General features: G+C 46.3%; 2 protein-coding genes across 3 annotated transcripts in view; one reads left to right on the top strand and one right to left on the bottom strand.

The window, feature by feature from the left end:
* LOC135919032 (high-energy light unresponsive protein 1-like) overlaps positions 1 to 25,873 on the bottom strand; it is a 121,970-nt gene that overhangs the window by 36,555 nt on the left and 59,542 nt on the right. The window lies entirely within an intron of this gene.
* Positions 3,879 to 25,873, top strand: part of LOC135919025 (uncharacterized) — a 35,035-nt gene continuing 13,040 nt past the window's right edge. Inside the window, exons 1-2 of one of the 2 annotated variants that reach the window (XM_065452763.2) lie at positions 3,879 to 4,809; positions 25,721 to 25,847. In XM_065452763.2, coding sequence (XP_065308835.1) covers positions 4,752 to 4,809; positions 25,721 to 25,847 — 185 coding nt within the window. In that variant the 5' untranslated portion in view covers positions 3,879 to 4,751. The remainder of the gene's footprint in view (positions 4,810 to 25,720; positions 25,848 to 25,873) is intronic. The other variant, XM_065452764.2, reaches the window with a different exon arrangement.

Genomic DNA, 25,873 nt, shown 5'->3' on the forward strand with positions numbered 1-25,873 from the left:
TAAGCGAAAGCCAAACTTTGTTTTCTTGAATTTCGACCCCAAACGCCAGGTAGTACACGCAAGCGTGACGCTAAGTGCAAGTGTGAAGAGACCATCAGACACCTTCTGTGCCACTGTTCTCGCTTCGATAATCAACGTGAGACTCTCCAGTGTGCCTTAAATAGACTGGATGACAGGCCATTTACGGAAGCGAAGATCTTGGGAGCCTGGCCTCACAGTTCATTGGCCCAGAAAGCAGTTAGAGCGCTTTTTCGCTACCTGAGGTCAACAGACTTGAGTGCTCGACTATAGACATCCTACACTAGGGTCTCTCTCTTCCTCTTTCACTCCCCATTCCCCTCCCCACGTGTAGGGTAGCAAACTGGACTCAGTCTGGTTAACCTCCCTGCCTTTCCGTCTTCCCTTCTCTCTCTCTCTCTCTCTCATATATTTGAAAGTATTTTCTCGTATTTTCACCCTTTTCGTGCAGGAAAAGTTCCGAAAACTTTCAAGTTGGAATCTTTGCTCTGGAGCAAAAGGTATTCCTTCTTTGTCATCGAGCGGATGCAGTCACATTGCACGACGTCACGTCAAGTGTACTTGCTTATCCCAAAACGTATATAAGTTTGCACGCCCGTAAAAATAATTCGACCGATTGTCAGAACAGTAGAAGCCGTTCTATAGAACAGTGTGCAGTGGAGAAAAAGGAAGCGAGGACTTCAGAACACCGTTTGTTTCCCCAGCGATTACTACCTCTGACTATAAGAAAACGGGTTTGGAGACAAAATAACTGTTGCTGACGATGATTCATAACCATGGCCACCATCAGAATTTGTGATAATCCGCAATACGATCATTACAAAATAACTGTCGCTAAATATACATTTAATTGAGAACGTAAGGGATATGCTCTAATTACATAATGGGAGTTAGTACGCAAAACACAACCATTTGCTAGGGAACTATGTGCCTGCATATATATAGAAAAATGCGGATTCAAAATGCTTTGCGAACTTTCATTGGCGTTCCTCTTCAACGTTCACTACGCACCCACATGCTGTATATACTGATCCAAAATTAGATATATGGAGTGTGCTGCGATGGTTATCAATGACATACTCTAAGCACACCCGAGTGAGTCAAGATATTGTAGCAACTCTCGCTGTCATAATCGTCATGCGATTTACTGTCCACTGCAAAGACAAATATCTCTCCCAGCCTACTCAAATCCTTGCGCCAGCTGACTCCATCACCGTGCGTGCAAACGTTCTGATCTCTACCGCACGACCTGGAGTCCTCGACCGTGTATTCCGTCCTTCCGCACCTATTTTGTTAGACAGCCGACTCCCATTAGTTCGGCTCTGGTCGAATTATCCGAATTTGGTCGAATTATCCGAGAAGTTGAATGAACAAGTGGGGGCAAAATGACCGAATTCAGTAATTTTTTTTATTGCTCTAAGTAGTCTATAATGGGACCGATATGCTTAAACGCTGCCTCGGCGTTCGAATGCAACGACAAGCAAAGTTCTGAATCTTTTGGGAAGAAAAGAAGACTTGCATTAGTAACCGCAGCGCGCATGAGGGGACGCCGGTGGGCAACAACTAACCGAAGCTGCGTGCTTTCGCGCTCGAACTAAAGTAGTTTTTCTTTCACAGCAATATATTGTTTACGGCGGAACATTCCAGTACATACGAATTAAGCGAAAATCCGAATTACAATCGGCTGTACTGTACTAGACTACCTGCTCAATGCCCTACATCATTTGACGAGCTCCACTTCCCCATAATCTCAACTAAAATATCACGTACACACCAGTTTGTCATCTAGTCCATAGTAACCTCTTTCAGCCCCTACATTTAGTTTCTTGTTGTTGTCGTTGCCACTGCGGCTATTGTTGTTCATCGCTGCTTTCGCGGTCATTACCAGTTCCCTACCAAGTTTTTTTTGTTTTTGCTGTAAGCCAGCGCTGATAGAAGCGTAAGGACCGGAAAACCGCCGAAAAATATTGGGGAATATTTCCTTCACCCTTGCTGCACACAAAAGCGTCCAATGGCGCGCACTGGAATACCTTTGTGCTACGTCTTTGACGCGAATCAGTCGCAAGTGCGCGACCTTCGCGTGACACAAGTGTCCGAATCACACGAGCGTGACCGTTCGGCGCGTATATCCGCCGTCGTGTCCGAGCTGCTATTGACTCACCCTCCCCACTCCCCTCTCCAGCGAATGCAGAGAAAAACAACTCGCCCCACGTGTACGCATCACCCGCACGGAGAAATGCTTCACAGGCGCGTCCCAACAGACCGGCACGCGGAGTGAATAAAGGCATTCAGCCGTGTTCCGCTGTTGCCGCTATTACACACGCCGACAACCCGCCCTTCTCTCTCTTTTATTTGCTTCTTTTTTCCTTATGGTCAGCGACGTTTCGTAAGCCGCTGCATTCTTGCGGTTGCGAATTCGCACCGCAGTCGCGCGAAGCTTCCTCGCTGGGACACCCCGCGCGGTTTTTCGCGCCACAGCATGAGAAGCGGCGGGAGCGTGGACTGTCCCAAAGGCAAAATATGAAAACCGAGTCAAAACGCGCAAAAAAGAAAGAAAAGGAATGCGACGCAAGTGTCTAAGACGAAGCCTGAAAGTAAAAGCGGGCCGGCGGCTTGCAAAGAGACACACCTTCAAGGCCGGACCTCGGCCAAGCCAAGAAGAGGAGGCTACGCTTCGCTTTCGGGCGCGGTGCTGAGGCGACAGTCGACGACAAGAGATAAAACGGAGAGCCCGCTCCTTGTTCCTCTCTCGTATTGTGTTTCTTCCTCTATAGAGTTTTACTTTCACTCAATCTTTCTTTTTACCTTTCTGTTTGTTTCAGGGACAGGTCTACCTTCAAGGCGGGTAGGCTGGAATCGGTCCCATCCGCTTTTCGAGCTGTCTCACAGCCCGGCGAAAGCGGCAGCGGACCCTTGCAGAGAATTCTAATAGGTCTTTTAGAAGGGTCGGCTGAAGTGGGAGAGCGCCGTAGCGCCTGCTTGGAAAGCGGGGACTTGACTTACACGAGAGCATGGGCAAGAGGCCGGACTGTGGAGCCTGCGTCTACTTCGTGCTATCCCTTTCTTGCGAACGCATGTCATGCAGACAAACTAAAAGGGAGATAGAGAGAGAGAGAGAGAGAAGCGTTTCTGAATCATTACAAAGTTTTCGCGCAGCTAAGCCAAGTACTCGGTCAGGTCGTGGAGAACTCTTGTCGCGGAACCTAGGATTCCTTTGACAGAACCTTTTGCCCACGTTGCATTGACTATGCATGAGAAACACTGCACTGAAGGTCGCAGGCTATCCACAAGTAGGGGTGGGTTTTCCTTTCTTTTTTTTTCCTCTGTACTCGTCTAGAAGTCCGGACAGACGAGAACCTTGTTTGTTTCAGTCTCCTTTAAGCGCTGTTTTTGCTACCAAGTATCTAACATGGAACATCATTTCGAGCAGTGTAGCGTGTCATCAAAAGCGGTCCCCTCGGCGACCGAAAATAGCAGCACGGGGCATTTTTAAAAGAAGGCCTTCAAAAGCATCGAAACTGCGGGTCGATCATAAGAAGAAGTCGAGAAGCGACGAGGCGCAACCCAATTAAAAAAATATATATATAGAGAGAGTGTTTTAGGGAGCTTGCGAAATGTATCGTAACCATTAGTGAAGAGCAGGCTAGATAGGCGAGAGAGAAGAGTGAGACGACGGAGCTCTCCCGTTCGCGCTGGCAGAGCACGTGTCCCCGAAACGGTGTTCCAAACAGGACGCGTAGGGCCACTGCTGCGAGAAGACGACGCTTCCACCACCAGGCATCGGCCCAGTCTCCAACGGTGAGGGCGTCGCTGGCACCCCACCCACAGTCGCCCGCGGCGCTTTGCGTGGACCAGCGCCCATGCGTATCCAAGGGGTGAGGACAGCGCATGCGCTGAGAAGGAGGAGGTCGGGACCGTTACCGGCTTGAAGCGAGAAGCGAGACTCACCCTCGCCTCGACGGTGATGGTGGTGAAGTAAGTGCCCGCGCCAGCCCGAAGAACACGCTTGGCGCTCGAAACAATTGGACGTCAGCGGAGCCCGTGGAAAGCGGCAGCCGAAGGACCTGTGCGGCAGCATAATCGCACCGCGGCTGTAACGGAGCTGTAATCGGCGTGGCAGCGAACCAAACGCTCGCTTCTCGTGGGGTGTGCTTTGGTAGTTCTCGAACCGAGCTGCGCAGTTTGTTGCAAGCAAGAGGCCGTTGCAAATCGGCACTGGTACCAACTTTCCAGGAGAGATTCTTCAGTGAAGTCGTCTTTGCGAGGGTGTCCGGAAAGCTTTCCGAGGACAGCCAAGCAACTCGAAAGTACAGTCTTGACGCTTTATAAGAGTGCCGATGATGTTACCCCAAGCGCATAAAAGGTGGCGAAGCTGAAACCCCTCTCAAGAATTTGTGTAAGTTTGATGACAGGAGGATAAATCGTGATTTCCAGGTGAATCAGACTTTGTGCTCGTCAGACTGGTCTGCAGTGCCTCTCCTCGAGATATACTAAGCGCTGGACAGCAAGCCGTCTTTCAAAAGCTTTTGTTCACCGATCTCAAGAAGTCGTGTTTCCTAAACTTTAAGAGACTTACCAAGTGCTTACAGCACGTGATTCTCTTAGCTTGTACGAGAAGTTACTAGCACGTGGTGTGAGGTTGCCCAAAATCGCAAGCAAGAATACTTGGAGAGCTATTTGGACCTCCCAGTACTGCGACGCTCCCGAGGTCTTCGCCTTCAATACCTCAAGACATGGCTCGATCAAGGGTATGGACAACTGTGGCTGCAGCGTGCGTCATTGTCACTAGCTGTGAGTACCATCGCACACTCTCCCTCACCCCCACCCCCCCTCTATTGGTGTAATAAATGTCAAATGTTGACGAGGAGAAGGGTATATAATGTTCGAATGTAATGCACTGTAGGAATATTAGACTGCATCTGAATGCAAAGTGTGTCAGTTTAATAGGTAGGCTACGACGTAAAGAGCAACGACGACATATTTCACGGGTCTTAAAATATTTGAAGTGTTAGTCGTTCCGGTAGCGCCTACAATTTCTAGACGCTCCGAATTTCAAACGTGAAAAAATAAGAAAACGGAGTGAACAAATCTCTGCTCTGACAGACCCATCCGAAGGACTGATCATTTGCTTCTAGTTAATAAAAATGCAGTCTTGTCTAAAGTACTGCGTGATACAGTGCACTTCTGTGCTGTAGTCTCCTTGTTCACGTGTTTGCGGGGGGTACCATGACACTACGGAAAAAAATCGTCAGCGTTGAAAACGAAGCATTCGCAATGAACAGTATTAGCAAAACGAAGGCATGACAATGACATTAGGTACCTTAGATTCGTGTTCGACTCCCGATAATCCAATGAATGAATGATTTTGAATGAGACGATGACGCACGAGTCAGAAGGCAGTTTCCCGTGCTGCCTTAGGAACTCCGTCCGTTAATTTGGCCGTACTGGCAACTGCGTGCGTTTGTATCAACATCGACTTTATTGAGCATTAGTTCATTTTTTTTTGTCTGTTGGCTTTATATGGTTGTGATTAACAAAACTCGGGCCCCACGGTATCCCTTCTTCTCGTTCAAAGTAAGCAAGCTATAAGGTCCATAATTTTCACTCGAAGATAAAATTCTGCTTTGATATTTGATAATTAAAAATTAAATTCTGATGTTTTACTTGCCAAAACAACGATTTGGTTATGAGGCACGCCGTAGTGGGGGACTCCGAATTATTTTGACCACCTGGGACTCTTTAACGTGCGCCCAGTGCACGGTACACGGGCGTTTTTGCATTTCGCCCGCGAAATGCGGCCGCCGCGGCCAGGATTCGATCCCGCGACCACGTACTTAGCAGCGCAATGCCCAAGCCACTACGCAACCACGGAGGGGATTGATCTTTAATAGCATTAAACGATTGGACACTTGAACAATTCGTGGAAACTCGGATATATATGCGAATGTGTATATTTAAGGTACGTCAGTGTTATCGGTAACACCGCAGTTACCCAATTTGTGGAGGAATAATGACAACAATACACATTGTAACACCATGTTACATAAACTGCACCACTAAAATGCTGAAACTTCGTGCAAGCTATGTACTGTGTTCAAAACGTGTCATATTCGATAAAATACGGTAGATCGAAAGAGTAGGTTCCGTATGACCATGGAGGCGTTCCGGTGCTGAGCACGATATCTCTAGTTCGTTTTCTAGACGCGGTGGCCGCATTTCCTTTCTTCTCTTTTTCCTTTTTTTTAGACACATTGCGGAAACGCAAATTTACCGTGACTCCGGTGAAAACTAACGAAACCTCGGTGGTCTATAATAATATGGAGCATGCAATACACGACAGCGCTTGTTATTGTGCCAACGTGTCTTTTGGAAAATGTTAATCATACTTCGATCAGCCAGGAAATGTGACGGTCACTTCAAGAGAGATGCCAGTGCGCAACTTCGAACGTCACACTATACACCAGGCCTTAAGCCACTAGGTGAAGTCTACAGCTTTTGGACCAAGTAGGACGACATCCTTAAGAGATAGCCAAAGTTAGCGTCTTTTCTATCTGTGATTCCTTTTCTAAACTTTTTCGCCGTTGTAAATCGCGCTGCGTTATTCAGACAACTGATTGGCCCACCTTTTGTCTTTAAAAACGACGTTTGATAGGGCCCAATGTGCTTTGTGGACGGTTTAGCCCCATGGAAAGAAAAACAAAACAAAACAAAGGGAATTCTTCTCCGCAAACTTCTTGTTGCATGACATCGGATCACCTGCCATGCGCAGTACATAAGGGGTGGCCGAATCGACCTGTTAAAAATAATGAGAGTGACCATGTGGGTTTGTTCGTAAGTCATCTTAAAATAATCGCACCGCACACACAAGGGCAGAAACACAGTAAACTATTGAGTACACTTTGTTCCATTCTCTGCCTGGATTGACGTGCCTTTGTGTGAATTTATTCCGCGTTTCTGTGTTCTTATGCATTGTCTTTTTCAGCGACATTACTTTTAAGATTGAGAGTTTGACTTACATATGTAAGTTTACTTTAAGTTTGATTGTGATTTTATGGTAATATTTACATGTATGTGGCTTTCATAATTTCTATTGTATGTGAAAAGGAGAAGCCGGCGCCAATTAATGTCACCAACAATTCCTAACCATCATATATTTATTTAAAAAAAACATCGAAGAGGTTGTAGCGGTGTGTGTTTTTCGGTGTAACTTCTATGGCTGTATCTTTGTGGGCAAGCTACAAGACTTCGAATATACCAATCACCACTTTTGGCAGGCTTCCCACACTGCAATATCGCTAGATTTACTGCTTCCTCACAGCGAGCGCACTCCTTGTGAAAAGTTCAAACACTGAATTTGCTCCTACGGTTATAGCTGACATGGCTGGCGAGGATGACTGACACTGTGAAGGCTTCCTGGTTCTACGATTGGAACACCACTGTCTCAGTGCGCTCTGTTTCTTAACGCGAGGTCACAGCGACTCTGTTGAGAATGAGGGAAGAATGTTAAAATGAGAAGCTATTTTTATTTGCATAATAAAGAACCTAAAGCGGAACTGAGCAAGTGTTTTCGTTCGAGTACTTAGGTTTTTTGCTTTTTCGACAGTCATTTGCATTGGAAGGACCACGTCATCATTGTGTGTAAAAAAATTAGCATTTGCGTGATATACTTTGACAAAAGCCAAGCAGGATTTTCCCTCTTCCTTAAATCTTCATACTTTTCGTTCTGTCACTCTCACACTAGCTATTGCATTGACTCTTGGGGACTCACATACGTACGCAACATACTTACCGCCTTTACAGCATCTTCAAAAACGGGCATTACGCATCATTAGTTTCAGCCCATTCTGCCTCTCAAGTGTAAATTATTTAGAAGAGCTCGGTATCTTATCCTACATGTCACTGCGAAATCATAAGATCAGCATCACGACAAACAACACAATCCAGACTAATTCTTCATTTCCATCGAGTATTTTCTTTCTCCCTAGCCGTATCCCTAGGCAAGCTTCTAATTTCAATTTCAACCTACCAAAACGTAGCAACTTGTACGGTGAGCGGTTAAGTGTCAGCGCAAAAGTTTGGAATGAGCTACCAATAGAAATAAAGGTAGCTAGAGATTTTAAACTGAGTTGTAAACTGTCTTACTTATCTAACCTAACAGAATGGTGAAATTTCTCGTTACTTCTGCACGCCTGTCCTTTTGTTTTCATTTTCGTTTTGTTATGCTTTCTTTCTTTTTGTCATTGCTTTTCACCCCCTTTTTAACCTTAATTTTGATGTTACGGAGTGTGTCTTCACAGAATTGTATGTTGAATTTCATTAAGCACAGACTCGTGGCTGTTAAAGTTTGGCTTAGTATGTTTTTCAGTGATACACGTGAAGAAATGCTGCATCTGAGCGTTGCTTGTGCTTTCCCCCTTACGCATAACCTATACGCATAGTCGATATTGGACCGCCTATCAGCTTTTAAGCTATCGGTCCGAACAGCGTTTTGTACATTTCTTTCGGGTTTTAAATAAAGTGTTTCCTCCTTTAAAAAAATGCTCTTAAGCCAAAGCCCTCCGCTGAGGTGTCCCTCATAGCCCGCTGGACAGTTATGGGCGCTTGACTAATGAATTAAGTAGAAGAGGTGCGCTATACATTGCCGTGTTCAGAGGAGCGGTAGGAGCAGAAGCATCACCGGACCAGGAGGTTGCGACTCATGCCAGGATTCAGACTACATTCGACTTGTGAGCTGAAATTTAGCCACTCCTCCAAGAAAACCGCATACTCATCTGCATTAAATGTATTTTAAAACACCCGCCATTGTGGCGCGGTGTGTTTGGTGTTGCGCTGCTAAGCCTGAGGGCGCGGGATCGATCAAATCCTGACCACGGCGGCCGCATCTCGTTGGGGCTATGCTGCGGAACGCTGTGCATAACACGAACTTGCCAGTGAAGCAGAGAGAGAGAGAGAGAGAGAGAAAGGGCCAAGGAAAGATGGGCGGCCAGATGGGCGACCAGACTCATGTTTTCTCTCGCTCTCTTTCACTCCCCATTAGCCTCCCCCTGTAGGGTAGCAAACTGGACTAAGTCTGATTAACCTCCCTGCCTTTCCTTCTTCCCTTCTTTCTCTCTCTTTCTAACCAGAGATTACCTCCGGTTGGCTACCTTATACCGGGGGATGGTCAGAGGGATGCAATAGGTGAGAGAGATATAAAGAATGAAAAAAAACGGAAGAAAAATAATACCGCACACACAGGCGAAGCCAAATAACACAAAACTTCTATGATGGGAGAAGAAAGCTAATAGTTTCTTTCGTGCAAAGATGGACATAAAATAAAACTACAAGCATGATGTGTCTCTTTGCGCAGCATTTAAGCGAAACTTTTCAGGAAGGTTTCGCATAACGTTGATTCCAACAAGTTCATCAAATGAGCCGCTATTTTTCTAATTGAAATGCATAGAGACCGGGACGCAGAGAATGACACGGAGCCGTGAGTGGGGAAACCTAAGAGGAAAAGACCACTTGTTCAAATACTGTTTAAGTCTGTTCGCTTTCGCTTGTTAAATTACATTGCGCTGCACAACACAACGTTACGTCAAGAACGAACGCGTAAACCTTGAAAAGGTGCACTCGCAAATGCACAGCGAAAGAATTCACATCAAAGTAGACAGGAAATGACAGCCTCGCGTGACGGTGCCGAGTCACCGTACACACCGGCACGGCGTTCGGGGACTTGTCAACAATGGGGGCAATCTTCATGTAGACTCGCCCACGACTGTGTCGTGCCGTGTCGGAGTAAGCGCCGGCCCTGCAGAGGATGCCGACCACGCAACTTTCTCCCTTTGTTTGCATAAAACCAAGCGTACAACACAAACACTGAAAGAAAGAAAGAAAGAAAGAAAGAAAGAAAGAAAGAAAGAAAGAAAGAAAGAAAGAAAGAAAGAAAGAAAGAAAGGAAGAAGTGAGCTATCCAAGAATGGAATAGCCTTTTTGCCAATATCGTGGAATGTTTGTCTAGCCCATTTCTTTTTTTTCTTTTTTGTAACTGCAGTTAAACGCGACTTGTCGCTATATACTACAAAATATTCGTGCTACAAGCCATGTTTTGTAATGCTATCCATCTATCTATATCCATCTATATCTGTCTATCCATCTATATCTGTCTATCCATCTATATCTGTCTATCCATCTATCCATCCATCCATCTATCTATCTATCTATCTATCTATCTATCTATCTATCTATCTATCTATCTATCTATCTATCTATCTATCTATCTATCTATCTATCTATCTATCTATCTATCTATCTATCTATCTATCTATCTATCTATCTATCTATCTATCTATCTATCTATCTATATCTGTCTATATCTGTCTATCCATCTATATCTGTCTATATCTGTCTATATCTGTCTATCCATCTATCTCTATCTATATCTGTCTATATCTGTCTATATCTGTCTATCCATCTATATCTATCTATCCATCTATATCTATCTATCTATCTATCTATCTATCTATCTATCTATCTATCTATCTATCTATCTATCTATCTATCTATCTCTATATCTATCTATCCATCTATATCTATCTATCTATCCATCTATATCTATCTATCTATCTATCTCTATATCTATCTATCCATCTATCCATCTATCCATCTATCCATCTATCCATCTATCTATCTATCTATCTATCTATCTATCTATCTATCTATCTATCTATCTATCTATCTATCTATCTATCTATCTATCTATCTATCCAGCCAGCCAGACTCTTAGGCCGACTCAGTGACTCAAGTTGTCTGCCAGCTTGGGCAGCTAGAAATGTGCGCGTAATCGTTATGCCATCATGGTCGTTTTGTCGTCGTCATTTCCGTTTCTTGACCTTATTCTCGTCGTGCCGTCGTTGTCACGACTTGCACGCCAAGTGGCCCAAGTTGTCTAATAGCTTGGATCACCGAGTCTGTGCTCGTGACCTCGTCGTCATCAAAGCTCTGTCATCCGAAACTGGTGAAGTCACCGTCGTCAAGCCATCGTGGTCACACAGTCTTCATGCATTCGTTGTCACACCGCCGTCATGAAAGCTTCGGGGTCGTCACTCTTTCATCTTCCATCGTCGTCACTCTAGCTAAGTCATCCGACTCTCGTCATCCCATCGACGTCCCCCCATCGTCGTCAAAGAGCCTTCGTAATACAGTCGACGGGTTCTCAGTGTCGTCATGCGCTCGTCGTAATCCAAACGTCCTTATACAGTTGTCGTGCCACTGTAGTCACTGTGCCGTCGTCTTACAGTCGTCGTCAGGCATTCGTCACCATACCGTCGCGGTCATCCTATTGCCACCATTTCTAACTTCGTCACCCAGCTCTCGTCATGCCCTCGTCGTCATACCGTTCTCGTCCTGACGCCATCGTCACGCTGTCGTTTTACTATCGTTATCACTTCACAAACGTCTTCCCATTGTCGCCATGCCATCGTCGTCGTACCACTTATATCGTTGCATCGACGTCAATCCTTTCTGCGTTGTAGTATCTATTTACGATGCCATAAGTAAACCGCGATTACGTCGGCGTTGTCGTGCCATCGATGTCATTGCGTCGTCGTCAGTGAGTCGCTCTCACGTCTGTTGTCATGCCGCCGACGTCATGCCATGGTGCTTGTTGCATTCGCGTCACTCCGGCTTCATTATCCGACTCCCGTCAAGCCATCGTCGTCATTGTTTAGTCGGCATACAGTTGTCGTCACGGATTTGTCATACCGTCGCCGTGATGCCGTCGCCGTCGCTTTGCAAATCTACCGATTTGCAAATCTGCTTTCAATTTTGTTCTTGTGTTTTGATTTACCGATAGCGTTTTGTCTTCTGTTACGCACCAGTTTATGTTAAACCAAAGAAGGATTCCTCTATTTCCCCTCTGGTGCTTACAGACCTGTAGAAGGCTAACAGTAATGTGTAAATAAAATAAGTAAAAGGAAACAAGCTCAACGCTGTCGCCGAGGTCGAGAGGAGCAGTCGGGTGGAAGCGCTGTTTTAGACGCCAGCCTGAGATACTTGTGCCCCAGTCGAACTTAAACAGTGGCAGAATTGTCGAAGCTGTAAGACATTCTGACGTGTCCCTCCTTTACAGGTATAATGACATGATATTTTTTACTATTCTTTTTTTCTTGCGTTAAATGAAGGTCTTGGAACTGTATACAGAATTGTGGCAGGCCTGAGAGCACCATAAATAATGTAATATAATAGCTTTTCTACTGCCACTATCGTTTTTTTTCCTTTGCATCGTGACGTCGCGACGCAGTGTGTGGTCATGTCAGAGCAGGACATTGCGAAGTTTTGGCACTCTTCTCGCGTAATGGTACACTCGCTGTGATAACGGATGGTGTAGCATAATAGCGGATGACCGAGCGAGCCGCAGCGAGTGTCAAAACGTCGCAGTCTCCTGCTATCACGTGATCCCATACTTCGGCATGACGTCACTACACAGTAGAAACGAAACCTAAACGAGTTGTAGAAAAGCTATTATATTCAGTTACTTGGAGCCTTGTGAGCCTTGACAGCATTCTTGCTGGCGTTTGCAGGTATCGGAACTTCCCATAAAGCAGAAAAGAAAAAGACGAGGAAATATCGTGTCAGTACCCCCTTAACGCAGAATAAAGCCTTCACTTTAAAGCTTTCACTGCGTGCATGTATTTTGTGCGCAGTTGAACCGGCAAGAAATTGTACTCTTCTTCTCCCCCGTTCCCACCACATTAGCGAAGAGCGAGTATTCATGCCATCTCCGGAATCGTCAACGTCGTCTTGTGGTCGTCGTTGTCTGCGGTCATCACCGTCGTTGTACAAGTCATTCGAAATCATAACTTGCAATAGGACATCTTGAATTTAAAAATAAGCCTTTCGCTTTATATGCCATTGTCACGACCGCGACTTCTCCCTCTCTTCCCTCCTTCTCCCTCCCTCTATTCTCCCTCTTCTTCCTTCTCCCTCTCTTCTAACCTGTCTTCTTTGAATATCGACCATACGATTTGACGCAGTGTGTGGTCATGTCAGAGGAGCGCATTGCGAAGTTGTGGCACTCTTCTCGCGTAGTGTTACCTCTCCTCATGCATGTTGCCAGGATGAAATGCGTTGAATTTCATTACACTGTCGATAACGCTCAATCCTCTTTACACCTTTACATTTCATCAAGTTTTCTAAACCTTCTTCTCGCAGATATTTTGACCCTCTGAATATGGTACACAACCTTTTCTTTCGCGCTATCAAACGGTGGAACATGTTACCCGGTGATCTTCGGACTTTTGTCACTGAAGAAACTTGTAGCTGCTGTTGACAGCGGCCGACCTCGCTCTTGCGAAGAATGTGTATTTCGTAATGCACATTGTTTACACGCCGCTCTTACGATAAACATTTCTATAGGGTTGCAGTATGCACAAATAAAAATAAATAAAATAAGCGCCGCGTCGTTGTCTTGTTCTGGAGTTGTCACCATCGTTCAGTTATCGGTCTCGTGCGGTAATTGTCGACTTAATTTCGTCGCCTCTCATCATCCTCGCCAAGCAGCTGTCGTTGTTTTCGTCGCGGTGGCGCCTTTATCACCGCTTTTATCTTTGCTGTCGTTGGGCCAGCCACAACTGTTTTTGGAGTGTACTTAACGGGCTATATCTTCAGCAACATTCTATGTGCTGTGTTGTGCGCGCGCTCTCTCTCTCTCTCTCCTCCCTATCTTTCATCCCCCCATCGCGCTCCCATGTGTAGGGTAGCAAACCGGTTAAGCTAAACTGACTAATCTCCCTGCATTTCCTTCTTCACCTTTTCCTTCCTTCCTTATAGTTGTCTGTTAACAACGAAAAATCCCACAGAACATGTACCCCGCAGTACCTATCTTAAAGGACCCTGTCATCTGGCGTCAGGTCTAGCTGTCACAATGATCCACACAGTTATTGAGACAACATGTATGCGTAGTACGCGCACACTGATCTCTGCAAGCAACAAGCTGACCGTCGGAGACATATACAAGGTCAATCAATCAATCAATCAATCAATCAATCAATCAATCAATCAATCAATCAATCAATCAATCAATCAATCAATCAATCAATCAATCAATCAATCAATCCAGTATCAAAGACACTTGGTGGGTAGAGACACAAAGCCATTCATCAGGCTTGACGAGGTCTGCAGCCCCGAATACTGGTGTACATGTTTAAAGAAGTATATGCTAAATGTTATATATGGTATATCTTAGAAGTATGCATGCTAAAAAATCCCTCAAAATCACGCGCTAAGTGGCGCACAATTAGTCGCGCGGCACATTCTTGTGTTTTGCGGGCTTTCTTTAACCCTTGGAAATAGAACTCGTACGTATAGCACATATTGAGCAACAGAAAAATGGATCGGCAATTTTCGGTGATGGCCTACAATTTTCTAATTGACAACGATGCTCTAATTATAGCGTTTGAAACGTTAATTAACAGTAACTAATACTGTATATTAGGTGAAATACAAAAAAGCCTGACTTGCTCAAAGCGACGGCATGCAACATTAACTTGGTTACGTCAAGCTACGTGGCACTCGCACGTGTTTAAGCTTTGGCACAAATCACGTGGGCCACCCTGTATATACGTCGGCGCACAACGGCACGGAAAACCCGGTGGCGGCTGGAGGAAGCGCGATTGAAGCCGAAAGAAACGAGCGGAAGCCGGGCACCGCGACAACGTCGGAGACTCCGATGTCACAGAAGCGGCTGCGAGAGCACGTTCGAGGATGTGACCAACAGAGTAATGACGACTCCACAAATAATTCCTTTCCGGCGTTTGTTTGCAAGGGCCACCTCCGGCCGCGGCACTCTTATTTACATGCACGACCGATCCAAGGCCAAGGTGCCGTTCTTATGCGAGTCCTGGACTCACTAACGAAGCAAAATGACAAAAAAACGAAAGAGAAGAAATTCCGGTAGTTGGGAAGGTTCTCCGTATTTTGGGCTTCTCTTCAAAATTTATTATTCGGAGGAAACCACAACGAGCACCGAGGGGTAGCACTTTCGCTAAACTTGAAAGAGAGAGAGAGAACGGAATATTGAATGAGCCAAAATGTCGTCATCGAGTTTTGGGCGAGTGGATCCGGACGACTCAGTCCCTGCATCAGGGGTGAAGAATTCACCGCAGGAACTTGGTTCGGCTGTATGCAGCGTGACGTCAGCGCTGTGACGTCAGTCCCCGTTAATTGAGACGCCCAAGTCACGTAGGCACGGGACGCGAGGCCGTTGCTGAACAACAGGCATGATTGATGGCGACGACATGCGGTAATGGCCGTATTGTTCGGGCCACAAAACAGAAAGCGCGGTTGCGCTAGTTAATAGCTTCGTGACTAGTTGCGGCCACATGACGCGTCACGGTGTCTTCATCGGAGGATGAGTTATGGTTGCACACAGGCGACGATAGAATTGCGTGAATTTGGGCTAGTTACGTTTCGTAACATGAATCACGAGGCGCTTGGATTCTTTACTGCAGGTTGCGCTAGATTCAAAAGGGAATGGAACTGATGCGCTTCAGGCCGGACACGTAATTAAAGTGAGATGCCGAAATTCAGAGTCGAGAGATACATTTTAAGAGGAAACTTCGTTTCGAGAGCTACTGTCTAAACACGTGGCAACGCAGAAATTGTTCTGTTCGACATGCACCCAACGAGTTTTGATGAGGTTTGTGCACTCAAAAGGCAGATTGAAAGGCTGCTGAATGTCGGGAGATAATTGTTACGTCATCAGTTTTTTTAGGAAAATTGTGCAGCTCTATATATATAGGGGGGTTTCTTAAAATTCAGCACGCAGGACCCGACGTAACGTACGCAGTAAAGAGACGACGAACTTTCGCATGCAGCAACTATCATTCGAATCCGTTCTGCCGTTTAATGAGAGCATTTATTTGTGCCCGGTGTACTTCGACTGAGAAACCAGAGTATGTCCCGACCCAAAAGTTCTTCAAAGACAAAGCACTCTCTCTCTCGCACTCAGCGTGCAGGAAAGATAATTAAATGAAGACGGTAAACAAGACCACGAAGATAGAAAATCATTTGTGTGGTCAGTTCATTAATTAATTTGTGGCGTTTAACGTCTCGATACCGCACTGTGGGATACTAGTGATGGTGTATAGTGGAGGGTACTGAATTAATTTTGACTTCCTGGGGTTCTTTAGTGGGTACCCAAATTTAAGTATACCCAAGTGGTTTCGAATTCCGCCTTCATCGGAATGCGGGCTCCGCGGACAGGTTTCGAACCCGCGACCTAGGGCTCAGCAGCGTAACTCCATAGCCACCATGCGACTGCGGCGGGCACTGTGTGGTCGGTACTCATCGTGTACCCTAAACAACGTAAATCATGAAAATGAGCGCACTTACACATTCTTATATGCACTTTGCCCGGTGATACGCCCAAAATAATGGTAATATGAGGCCTAGTGTTTAAATCAATCGGATAAATTTTTACAGGAAAGAACAATATATGCAACTGAGGCGCCATGTACGATGTTTGCGCATGTATAACATTACGCCTGGCGGTGAAGTCTATAATGTCCCTGCAAATTTGATAACATAGAGGATAGCTTCAGAAATAATGAAAACTAAAACACACAAGCCTGCATGTTACTGTTACTTACGATAAACAGTGCCGCTCACCTTCAAAAATGTGAATATGTTCACATTTATTAAGGCTACATGTATCCATGTTTCGAAAGGGAGGGAAAGCTGAACTTTATTTACAAGCGGCTCTTTTTCGGAGCCGTCGGCTCTGGCAATAGCATGGAATATATGTGCCACTCGGCAGGCGCACATTGAGAATAACCGTTGAGCGCAGGATTATTTGATTCAAAATAATCTGACATACTGGGCAAACAGTGCAGACTAGAGGATAGCGTCGTTGCCTCGTGTGTGTGTGTGTATATATATATATGTATATATATATATATATATATATATATATATATATATATATATATATATATATATATATATATATATATATATATATATATATATATATTCATTACGTCTGCGCTGTTTGTTCAGCACGTTGATGTTCGACTAACGAGCCCAAATTAGCCTCCTTGTAGAAAATGACATCTGTGACGTCCGGCACATCCCTTCAGCGTTATTTTCACGTCGCGTACTTCTCGAGTGCGTTGACAGGATGCCCGTCGATCCAGTGACGCGTCGCGGACGACGTCGCGCTATACGCGAAAGCACTTTAACCCCGACATTGAGTGATCGAGGACGCGCTCCTCTGTGCGCTAAATAGTTTCGCACAGTTGACGTTAATGTTATTTAGAGCCATAAAGTAAAAAAGAAAAAGAACTGGCACGAGGACGAGCACCTGACCTGCCTTTTATTTGCCGCTTGTAGTGTTTTACGGCGCTGAATAACAGGAACCTCAATGTATAATGCACCAACTGGTGCAGTAGGAATCTATTCTAAGGAATTCTTTGACACGATGCCATTGAAAAGCACTTCATATATGCATATATATTTATAATCCCCAAAAGGACCCGCTTCAAGAGGCCGCGCACACAACATTTACAGGTTGTAAACGATGCGAAAATTAACGTTCACAGAAATACGCGAAACGGTTCCACGGTTTAACGAGGCGTACAGGTATCGACGGCGAAACCCTAATTATCTGGTTTTCCTGTGTTTATATATAATTTCGCGCGTGAAATTTAGCTGTAACGGATAGCCGCCTTACGGAAGTTGTTAGAAAACGTTTGTTGCGTTTCTTTTTGGTGTCTGCTGACCTCGGTAGACTTTCTGTTGAGATGCACTTGACTATCACACACACATTTTTTTTTTAACGAGCGAACGTGCAGTGCAACGGGAACGAAAAGACGCTCAAATCATGGCCTTGTTTTGCGTATATGTGAAAGCTTGCAAAGAGAGAGAGAGAGAGAGAATGAAAAGGAAAGGCAGGGAGGTTAACCAGATATGAGTCTCCGGTTTGCTACCCTGCACTGGGGATTGGGGATAGGGGTTAGAAAGATGGCAGAGGAAAACGCTAAAAAAAAGGGAATAAAAAAGACACGCACACATGGAGGCGCACACACAAATGGCGTTCCAGTTAAAGTCGTTCACACAGGCCGGTAGATCGTAAAAAGCGCAATAGCGCTTGCACGGCCTTCTTCTGTGACGATAGGTCCTTTCGATGTTGGTCAGTGCGTGGTCAAGTGCGTGGCGAAGGCATGCCCTCTGGGAACTGTACTGCGGGCAGGCACACAAGATATGGCCAATTGATTCGTCAAGGCCGCAGCGGTCAGAGGTTGGGCTGTCGGTCATCCCTATGCGGAATGCATAGGCTTTAGTAAAGGCAACGCCCAACCAAAGTCGATATAAAAGCGTGGCGTCTCTACGGCGAAGCTGTGATGGCGCTCGAAGACTTAGTGTGGGATCAAGTGAGTACAGTCGCGTGTTTCTTAAATGTGGCTCATTCCATTGCGACGCGGTGCACTGCCGAGCAAGTAGGCGGAGCTTTCGTGCTGCGTCAGTTCTAGAAAGAGGAATTGGGACGTGGCGCTCCTCAGTATGGGCTGAGCGGGCAGCGTGATCCGCCCGTTCATTGCCGATAATCCCGCAATGACTTGGAAGCCACTGAAAGGTTATTTCGTGGCCTGCATCACTTGTATGTTGTAACATTTCTGTAATATGGAATATTAGCTGTTCGTGCCGTCCGCGTCGTAAAGGTGACAGTAGAGACTGCAGTGCCGCCTTCGAATCGCAGAATATTGTCCATTTGTGTGGCGGTTCATCACCAATGTGTTGAAGGGCAGTAAAGAGCGCTGCGAGCTCTGCTGCCGTCGATGTTGTGGCGTGAGTCGTCTTAAATTTGATTGTTGTAGCTTTCGCTGGTATGACGATTGCCGCCGCGGAGCTTCTTGGAAGGACAGATCCATCAGTGTAAATATGCGTAGAATCACGGTAGTTCTCGTACAAATGTAGTAGCGTGAGCTGTCTAAGGGCTGGCGATGATAGATCAGCTTTTTTCGAGATACCAGGTATAGCGAGGTTGATTTTTGGCTGAGCGAGGCACCATGGAGGAATCGAAGGTCTCGCAGCCGGGGTGAAACAAGCTGGCAATGACTCATTATATGCGGTTATCGTCTGGCTGAAAGATGTGTGTGGTCTGTCCGTTGTTAGAGAAGCCAGGTGGTGACGAGGAGTCCTGGCCAGATGCCTTATATGTGTCCTGAGTACTTCAATTTCAGTGTGGGTCCTGACAAGGTGGTCTCCAGCGATTGCTATTGTAGCCACTGTCGAAGCACTCTGAGGCAGGCCTATAGACAGATCCGGAGCACTTGACCCTGAAGACTTTGTATTGTGCGTACATTTGTTCTACCTGTGCTGCTTATTGCTGGCAAGCTGTATCGCAGAAATCCTAGAAAAATCCTAGAAAGCTTGCAAAAGTATAAATAAGAAAGGCAAGCAGGAGATACCTTTCCACAGCGCCGTAGTTGTGGTGTTCCGTGTTACCTATACACTTGTACGAGCTAGCCGCGTTAAGTGCGATGAAAACAGCGGCATGCCGTAAAGATAGCAGTTACAATGTACGCACACAGACACGACGTAACGCGTCCTTCTATTTCCGGCATGCTCTTTCGCGAGTACTTCAATTTCAGTGTGGGTCCTGACAAGGTGGTCTCCAGCGATTGCTATTGTAGCCACTGTCGAAGCACTCTGAGGCAGGCCTAGACAGATCCGGAGCACTTGACCCTGAAGACTTTGTATTGTGCGTACATTTGTTTTACCTGTGCTGCTTATTGCTGGCAAGCTGTATCGCAGAAATCCTAGAAAAATCCTAGAAAGCTTGCAAAAGTATAAATAAGAAAGGCATGCAGGAGATACCTTTCCACAGCGCCGTAGTTGTGGTGTTCCGTGTTACCTATACACTTGTACGAGCTAGCCGCGTTAAGTGCGATGAAAACAGCGGCATGCCGTAAAGATAGCAGTTACAATGTACGCACACAGACACGACGTAACGCGTCCTTCTATTTCCGGCATGCTCTTTCGCGATTGCGAGCGGCAGCATAGGTGGTGCGCTTGGAAACCTGTACTGATGCTCTCTGGAAATAAATGTTTCTCTTTCTCTCTGTCTGTCTGGTGCGTCGTTCACCCTCTCCCGAGACGACAGCGACACTTAGTCGCAGATTGCATGTGTCAACTGTTTATAACCCTATAACAATCACGGAGTACGGTCTCTACACAGACAGAAGGAGACGTTGTACACATATATTGAGCAGACCGCAAATACTGTCGCAGTATAAACTGTTCCGTGTAGTTGCAACACACACACACACGCACAAACACGCAAACGCAATTGCACACACACAACGCAAACCCTCAAAGGGGGCAGACGTCGCACGAGTGCGCTCAAGCAGGCGCGAGCAGTGTCGTAGCAGACGGCCTATACGCACGCGCGTGCAGGGAAAGTGCTCGTTGCGCGAGCGACGGAGGGGTCGGCCAGGCCGGCCGGACGGAGGAACGATTGGGCGGCGACCTTCCGCGCGGCCAGCGGTGCGGGACGTGACCCGGCCGCGCGCGCCGACGCCGATGGGTCCTCGATCGCGCAAAGTCATCGCCGCCGCCGACGCCAGTGAGCGCCGCTTGCAGCGCGGAACCCGAAGCCGTCATCGGCGACGGGAAGAAGGCGGGTCACCGGCACTCAGCGCGCGAGGCCGCCCGCCCTAATTACACACGCGCTGGGCGACGCGGGCGTCGCTCTCAACCGACGGCCACTGTTCTTCCGACTCTCTTCGCGCGTTCGGTCCGTATGGTTAGGCTTAACGTGCACTCCGCGCGAATGCCTACATAGTACGACGACGACACAAAGCTGTCGCAAAGACGGTTACTGCGTGTGCGTTCAAAAAAGTCCTCGACCCCGCCGTCCAACCCCGTCCTCGAAGAAAAAGGAAACAATAGAATTGTCTCGCATCCGCCTGGACGGCTTCCGCTAGCGCACGGCCTTGGACAGTACCGCCGCTCCGAGCTAGGAAGTTCGCCAGCCGAATCTGTCCCTCGTTTTGAATTTTTCGGAGCTGGCTTTTAAACTCGAGGAATTGAAAGGACTCGTCGCTGGCCTGCAACGACGCGTTCCACTCCCGCTAGTTTCGGCAGCGGAAAAAAACTTATTATTATTAATATTACTTGGGTTGAAAACATTATACACACTGAGAGGAAAGGGAAAACGAGGAGAAGACTGGCAACTGCCACCGGAAGAGAAAGTCGCCGCTTCCTGTGGCAGACCTAAATAAGGACGCAAACGAATCAAAGACAGAAAGGAAAGCAATTCAAGTGGGGTCAACGCCAATAAGAACGAGAAATGTGGTTCTGGTTAGAAATGGTGTCAGAACCAGTGAACGCGTAGCCAGAGCCGCGATTTTGTAGCGGTGTCCTTTCCTATGCGATTCGTCATCGCACTTTCCGCGCTTGGTCAGTGGTTAGAGCGACGCTCCGCGCGCGTTATCATTGAGATCAGCCGGCCGTGGGCGGTGGGTGATAAGAGTGGCATATAATTGGAGCCGAGCTAGGGTACCGCTACAATATCGAGGCCCCAGGACACTGGTCTCGGCAAGGGTAAAGTTTGCCAATTATTTCGTTGCGATAATTAGTGAGAACAATAAATGGATCCGAAAAACTCGATTTTGTTTTTTTGTTGCTTACAACAATGTGCAGAAAAGACAATGATGCCAGAGAAAGCTAAGAAGAACTTCATTGTTACGTCCAAATGAAGTACAGAAATAATAGGGTCAAGGGAAATGAAAGAGGAGAAAAAGATAATTGCCGCACGTGAAAGCCGAGCTCACGTATGTTTCGCAATAGGCGTGTGGTGCTTTACCAATGAAGTTACATCGGCTGCAATTCTCCCGTGAAAAGCTAGGGCCTCGACGCCGGCAGCCTTGATGGCTTCAACTTGCATGCGAGGGTTTATTGGCCTGATGCCTGCTCGCAAGCCAACGCATTCTGCACGACGCCTGCGGTTGCAAGAATATCCCGCGTCCGCCGCCTAAGCCGCGAGCCGCGCTGGCTGACACACCCAAGGCTAAACTCGTACACATGCACAAATGCCCAAGATAGCGGAAGAGAAAATGACCGATTCGGTAGCTTAATTCATTACCGCTCCGCGCGAGCATAATGCGGAAGACGTGGGTTGGACTCAAATCTGCGGCAAGCATTCTTTTCGTCCTCTTTCATTTCTATTTTCCTTACTATTTCTACATTTCAGTTAAACGCACGAATTAATTTCTATATGGTTTCGCTAGCTTCATTGTTTGTTATCTGCATTCCGTTGTGGTAAAACAGACATAATGGAGTCGAGCCACTTATAACCAGTATTCCAGTCATGTTGGACGCATTTGCTGTATCCGAGCTTTCGCAATAACGGGACTGCCTTAAATCAGAATCAGTTTGTTCTATCGACGCGGACCTAATATCTGTTTCTAGACTGTTCAGAGTAGGCAAACTTGTTTCCTCAGAACAGTCCAGCATTTGTGTTCAGAGCCCCTGTATAGGCTTCTGTTGAAGACCAGCTGATTTAGATGTGACAGATAGTCAGGGCTGTTAGTCCTCTGTAACATAGAAGGCGTCGTGCTGTAATGAAAGTGATGACGACAGTGTGGGGCATACTGGATTTGCCTGTCGGTTTGCCACATCACATCATCGCAAGCAGGTTTACTTCAGGAAACATAAGACGACAAAAGACGTTGCTAGGAAGAAATAATAAAATCAAGATAGCACGCGCCGCGCGAAGGCAACAAGGCACGGGAACAGTAAACGACATAACGTTCCGCACGTACAGCGTTGGCAACTTTCGAAGTAGCAGTGCGACAAACGGCTGTGGAAAACTCTTCGCCTTTACGATCGCTAGCAAGGTGTATATGGTCACTATTGAGCGCACTTACACAACCAAAACAAAGCTCATAAAACACGCCCTTGTAAAACAACCTAAGCAATTGCAACATATGCTTGTACGTGTTCTTGCTGTGCGCGTTTCTTTCGTGCACTGGGTGCTCAGGTACAATGGAGTGCATTTCGAAATTGTGCACTTTTCCTTTTTTCAGTTTTCATCGGCACTTTCGCGCTAATGGTCGTTGAGTAGCGGGCTACTCCTGCTAGTAGGCAGCGAGTCGCAAAATAAGGCGATGGCTGCCTCATTGCACGCAACAAACAAACAAACAAACAAACAAACAAACAAACAAACAAACAAACAAACAAACAAACAAACAAACAAACAAACAAACAAACAAACAAGACGTATTTAAAAGCGGACAGAGAGAATCCTAGGAGCCACAGAAGTTTATGGTCATCTGGCCCTTATAGAACTGCTTCTGAGCACAATAGTGTAGATGAAAGCTTGCTTGCATTTGTGTCTACGCTAGTGTGAACGTATGTTATCTCGAGCAGTGGCTCTACAATTTTAGCGTTCGCAGAGCTATATATATATATATATATATATATATATATATATATATATATATATATATATATATATATATATATATATATATCACAGAGAGAGAGAGAAAGAAGGGAACTAAAGACAGGCAGGCCAGCCAGGCGCACTTCCTGTTTGCTGCTCTGCGCGAGGACGAGACCGTCCAGGAATGACAATACATGAACAAAGAAAACCCAACGAAAGTTTTGTTTTCCTTGGTCCGTCTTTTTTCTTTGTTTATACGCTTCTTTTTTCCTTTGGCTTTCTATATTTATGAGTGCACATGTGGCCAATAATGTAACTTAGAGGTTCACGCTCGTCCGTGCAGTTCGTCCTCTGTCCTTTGTTTGATTGTTTGCTACACTAAGTAGACGGAGCACCAATTAGCCAACATATGTGCTTTACTGAGGGTGTCGCTCCGTTAGGAGATCTAAATCAAAACTACAGTGGCTTAATCAGGTCTGCTGACTCCACAAACTGCGGCACTGCGCGCTCACTTTCTCGGCTTGTGAGGCATGTGGCCACGGTCCCATCTCTTGTCATCGAGAGCGACCTTGGATACAGGTGACATGACGTCGTGTGGATGACGTGACATGACGGTGACATGATGACGTGATGACATGACGGTGCTGGTCGTCATAGCGGAGGCAGATGCAATGGAGATGTTCGATGGGCTCTTCACATCCGCAACTGTCGCACGAAAGTGCGACAGTTGCGGATGTGAAGAGCCTTCCAAACGAGGAAAATTAAAATGATGTTTTTCCTAATGCCATGGTCAGCCACAAACGACACAATAACTTTGCATTGGAGCGAGCGAGGTCTTGTGGTTACTGGAACGTCGAGGGACAGTCGATTGCTTGCAGAGTCACCTAGAGTGACACCCACCCTCTGAGTACAAATAAGGGTACAAAACGAAAACAATGTTCAAAATGTTTAGTTGCTATAATCGCGAACGGACTTTCTTTTCACACAGATAAACCCACGGAAGAGAACAAATAGAAGGAAAATGGCAGAATCATTGTTCTTTATTACCGCTGTGTATTGTGACCCGGACGGTCTCCGAGCACAGATGACTCGCTCCTCACCCTGACTCACCATGAGACCATGGCTCGCTCCTCCCCTACATTGTGGAATCTGGCCTTGATCCTATGTTGTAGCATAATGAGCCTAAAGCAGTCCCTGAGGCTAATATTTAATTGAAGGCGTTTATTTGATTTGATTTGATATGCAAAAATCTAGCGGACTGCCTCCGAGCGACATTCGCATGATATCGCTTTGATTTTCCTTATGTTTACTCGGTGCCTTCTTAACCTCTTTCCTGTGTCTCTTCAGCAGCTTTACTGCGACCTGCCCTTTTCCATTATTGTGTTAAACTGCGTGCCTTGCTCGGCTCTTTTCAGCATTTCCAAGTAAATGCTGCTGTTTTGAGAATACCCTGGATGTGCTTTCGACGATGGTCTCCGCGGTGTTCTCATTAGGATGTCAGTGGCGTTTATAGACACCACCAGTGCTGGTGGTGTCTGCTATGTAGTGTGCATTATATGACATGTATGCATTACAGGAGGTGCTGAAAACACGCCTGTGGACAATGTGGTGGCAGTTTCTCGTTTTAATATTACGACCGCGACCGCGCCAGCGCATCGCTTGCGTGGCTTCAATTTCTGCTGGTTTTGACTCGTGGTTCCTAATAGGTTGAATTCCTCGGTGCCCCTGATTATTCTAGGCTCATTAGTAATTCTCAAGAGTATTTTGTCAACCTAGCTTAATTACATCTTTCCCTTTACTGTATATTTAACTTTTTTTTTAGCTGAGCACGGGATTGGGGGTTCATTTCTAGCCACGGCTGCTGCATTTCCATGAGGGCGAAACGCAAAAAGAAAAGAAAGAAAGCAAATAGCACTCGTGTACTTCGATTTAGGTGCACAATAAGGAACCCCAGGAGGTAAGACATAAATGAGCATTCCTTATAACTCACTGCGCAGTTTTACGACGTTATGCCCCACAATTTATGTGACTGTCCATTTGAAGCACAAGGATGGAAATTTGCGGCTTTCCGTGTGTCCGTCTATTTGTGTGACGTCATCTTCTTAATCAGCAGAGCAAGTTGGGCGAGTTGGTAGGTCAACATTTTTTAGTATACGTGCAGCGCGACGCAGTCTAGGTACAAGGAACGGACGACAAGAAATGGTCGTTTGCTCGCCTTTTCCCCTAAAAAGAGATTAGCATTTAAAGCGCGTCGGCATCATCCGATACACGCAGGCGTCCTGCCGGCCATGGCTCAGACGTGCAGCTTGGAGCGATCGGCTCAGTGCCGTGACGACCTGATGAGGCAAGTACGGCAGGAGAGCCGCAGCTTCAGGGGGCAGGAGATCGCCAACCTCTGCAGGTGAGCAATACGCACGTGCTTTTCTT

The sequence above is a fragment of the Dermacentor albipictus genome, chromosome 6, assembly GCF_038994185.2.
Source record: "Dermacentor albipictus isolate Rhodes 1998 colony chromosome 6, USDA_Dalb.pri_finalv2, whole genome shotgun sequence".
In the NCBI taxonomy this organism is placed as follows: Eukaryota; Metazoa; Arthropoda; class Arachnida; order Ixodida; family Ixodidae; genus Dermacentor; species Dermacentor albipictus.